Here is a 4,208-nt window from a genome sequence, read left to right on the forward strand (position 1 = left end):
GGAAATATGCTGCATTTTGGCAGAAAAATGAAACTATATGCTTGAAATACGTAAGACAGATCATTCTGATTTGAGCAGAAAGTTTATTCAGTTTATTCATTTTTTTTGTTTGCAGCCTTGTTACCATCTATACAAAAGTGATCATACTTGCATTGAAATGTGCATGTATATAGGGTAAATATAGATGTAGTTGTCACTGAAGAGATTTTTCCACTATTACTGCTGTATATGTACTGTTGAAACACCTGGCTGTCATTTCAGTGAACAACCTACCCAGGTGTTTGTTGTTTGTGCCCCGTTACCACATATACAAAAGGGGCCACCTTTGGATTGGCATTTGCATTCTTTAGCCTTGGTGGGGAAAATGGATGCAGCCAGAGGTAGAGGAAGAAGACATCGTGGAAGAGCAAGAACAGTTGTGTCTGGTGAAATCAGAGCCACAGTCATTGATCATGTGATAAATCATGGTCTGTCCCTGAGGGAATCAGGTTGAGGGTTCAACCAAACTTGCCTAGATCCACAGTCGCACAGTCAATAGTGAGGATTTTCAGGCAAACCAACAAGTACTATACAGTATTTACAGCATTCTGACTGAAGGAGTTCAATTGATGTGTATATTACAGCAGTACTGTGATTTGAGAAGTCTCCATAAAAAGCAGATGTATCAGTGCACATTTGTCTTTGACTCACTACAGGACCCAGCGGTTACCTCACACAGTCACACAGGGGGAAGGGGAAGAATGTTTACACCTCAACAGGAGGATACAATAGTTGGGATGGTCATTGTCAACAACAGCATCAGGCTAAGAGAAATACGCAACAACATAACCGCAGATATGTATGTTCTTACATATTTCCAAACATTGACAGTGTAAGCACTACAACCATTTGTTAGTTGTGTTACAGAAACATCAGATCAGGATGAAACAGTTGTACACTGTCCCCTTTGACAGGAACTCTGAGGGTGTCAAGAAACTCAGGTACCAATATGAAGTTTATGAAGGTATATGTGAAGGTTTAGGACCACCACCCACATGAACAGATGTCACTTCTAGATGCAATGGCTGCTGGGTGTGTGACATAACTGTGGAACACATCCAGGGCTGGATAAGGCACGCAAAGAGATGTTTTCCTCGGTGTATAGCAAGAGATAACATTCGGAGTGATGTTGATGAAAATCTATAGCCAAATGCAGAGGACAGGATGGATGGGCCAGGCCAACAGTAGACTTCTGATACTGATAGGCAGACAATATATGTGCGAATTACTGTATATAGTGGAAATATTGCTATTTGGTATGTATTTGTTATTGATTGTAATGTATTTTGAGTAATTGATTGTATTGTATTTTTCTTTTCTGAATTACAGTATATTGCACTGTGAGAACAAACGTCAAAATACTGTAAACCCTCTGAAGAATACTGTTGCTTTTGTGATTTGTTTCTTTATCATATATTGTTTTACATTACACAGTAAAAATTGTTATTCAGGGTTTCCAATATAGTAAAACATTCATTCATTTACAGTTTACTGTAAATTTCCCACACTCAGTCATGACATCTATTATGAGAGGTAAACCAACAGATCAAAAGTTTCTTTAGCTGCTTGGCTTGAAATATTTGTGGATGCAAAAATAGAGGAAAGGGAAACACATAATATATGTATTTAGCAATGCTCCATGTTGTTTGTGTTTTGCAGTTCATTGAACATTGAGTGACAAAATAGTCTTATGGGAGAAAGCATATGCTATAGCTATGGCAGCATGAGTCACTTTTGGGTGAAATATTAAGTGTTTTGGTGGTTGAAGTGCATTTTGCACCAAAGGTTAACTGATGTGCTCAAGTGCGTGTTTCAAAAGCACACTGTGTGAAGAGTTTTGAAAAAGTGGACATGGTATTGAGACAAGTGTGAAAACGATTGTAAAAAACCGTAAGTATTACTAAAAGTTACAGAAGCTCAAACACAGTGAAAGTGGAAACTTTTTTTCTCAGTGAAAATATTTTATGTTTTTGACTGGATTATTGAAGCTGTGGCTGGTGCGCTTAGAAACACAATTGTTTTTTTAATCGTAGTTTTCCAAAAGGGACATTTGGAGACTCCAAATGGGCACATGGAAGCTATATTATGGGACTTATTAAGTATGAAATATTGTATTTAGCTGACTAGACTATACATCACTTTTTATCCTGAAAAACAGTGTTTGTACTTCCCCCACCTGTCACTCTCCCCCACCTCTCTGTCCCAAACTCCCTCTCTGTCCCCCCCTCTCTGTCCCAAACCCCCTCTCTGTCCCAAACCCTCTGTCCCCTCTCCCTCTCTGTCCCAAACCCCCTCTCTGTCCCAAACCCCCTCTCTCCCTCTCTGTCCCAAACCCCCTCTCTGTCCCAAACTCTCTGTCCCAAACCCCCTCTCTGTCCCAAACTCTCTGTCCCAAACCCCCTCTCTGTCCCAAACCCCCTCTCTGTCCCAAACCCCCTTTCTCCCTCTCTGTCCCAAACCCCCTCTCTGTCCCAAACCCCCTCTCTCCCTCTCTGTCCCAAACCCCCTCTCTGTCCCAAACTCTCTGTCCCAAACCCCCTCTCTGTCCCAAACTCTCTGTCCCAAACCCCCTCTCTGTCCCAAACCCCCTCTCTGTCCCAAACTCTCTGTCCCAAACCCCCTCTCTGTCCCAAACCCCCTCTCTCCCTCTCTGTCCCAAACCCCCTCTCTGTCCCAAACCCCCTCTCTGTCCCAAACCCCCTCTCTGTCCCAAACTCTCTGTCCCAAACCCCCTCTCTGTCCCAAACCCCCTCTCTGTCCCAAACTCTCTGTCCCAAACCCCCTCTCTGTCCCAAACCCCCTTTCTCCCTCTCTGTCCCAAACCCCCTCTCTGTCCCAAACCCCCTCTCTCCCTCTCTGTCCCAAACTCCCTCTCTCAGACAGCAACAGCTTGAGAAGATCATGAAAAACAAGTACAATAATGAGGTGCATTGAATGAAGTTTTCGTCAAATACCCAACCCCCATCAAGTCAAACACATTGCATAATTTCAAATGCTATTTATTATTCAAAAGCAGGCTAGCTCCTTATTTATAAGCATACTGAATACTAATCAAATATTTAGAGAATGCATTTAGATGCTCACCAACATGAAATGGGGTTACGTCACTGAAAATGCCCTCTATTATGTTGTCAACTGTGTTTTCACTGTCTTCCTCAGAAATATTCACTCAGATGAGATATTCATTGGAATATCTGACTCTGTGTGTGTATTGACGTTATTTCAGTTTTGTTATGCAGGCAAAATGCTTTTTAGTCATTAATTCAATAACATGCCCATAGTCAGTTCTTTAATGAGCTGAAGTTATATTGCATTTTCTTACACATGGATGGGGGTAACGCATTTTCTCTGCAACTACGTTACAAATACTAGTCAGAGACAGTTGTACTTGGTCTCATCATGTTCAAGAGAGCCTATGCAAAATGTAGATGTTAGAATTTCTATGTACAAGAACTTCTGTACAAGTATATGGCAAAACTTACAATAATGATAATTCCTCCAGAGAAATTATAAGTAAACAATGGACATTCTATCAACATTTCTCAAAGCATATTCTTATCATGACAAACTATGATGCATTTGGTCGGCTGGTTGTGAAAAGGATACTGACCTTATTTCTTGGAGTATGTGGATTTCCACAATGCAGAGAAAGTGTGGTCCCCCAACACTTGTTTTACCACCCACATGTTACAAAGTGAGTTTTAATGCTTTCAAATGGTATATCCTGTTACCATAGTGCACCCAGAATGAATGAATGAATGCAGCCCTGGGCTTAAAATAAATTGACATTTGGATGTTTGCTTGGAAATGAAAAAAGAATGCTTCTCATCCAATTTGTGTAGTTTAAAAACTACAAAAACATATTTTTGTAGATCTCGGGGGCCCTATGCATACCTGGGAGACCCCAGCAGGATCTCGGGGGCCCTATGCATACCTGGGAGACCCCAGCAGGATCTCGGGGGCCCTATGCATACCTGGGGGACCCCAGCAGGATCTCGGGGGCCCTATGCATACCTGGGAGACCCCAGCAGGATCTCGGGGGCCCTATGCATACCTGGGGGACCCCAGCAGGATCTCGGGGGCCCTATGCATACCTGGGAGACCCCAGCAGGATCTCGGGGGCCCTATGCATACCTGGGGGACCCCAGCAGGATCTCGGGGGCCCTATG

General features: G+C 42.6%; 1 protein-coding gene across 1 annotated transcript in view; it reads right to left on the bottom strand.

Moving 5' to 3' along the window:
- LOC133120045 (mitogen-activated protein kinase 15-like) overlaps positions 1–4,051 on the bottom strand; it is an 11,041-nt gene extending 6,990 nt beyond the window's left edge. Inside the window, exon 1 of the mRNA XM_061230190.1 lies at positions 4,014–4,051. Coding sequence (XP_061086174.1) covers positions 4,014–4,051 — 38 coding nt within the window. The remainder of the gene's footprint in view (positions 1–4,013) is intronic.
- Between the last annotated feature and the right edge of the window lie 157 nt (positions 4,052–4,208).

The sequence above is a fragment of the Conger conger genome, unplaced genomic scaffold, assembly GCF_963514075.1.
Source record: "Conger conger unplaced genomic scaffold, fConCon1.1 SCAFFOLD_74, whole genome shotgun sequence".
Lineage (NCBI taxonomy): Eukaryota > Metazoa > Chordata > Actinopteri > Anguilliformes > Congridae > Conger > Conger conger.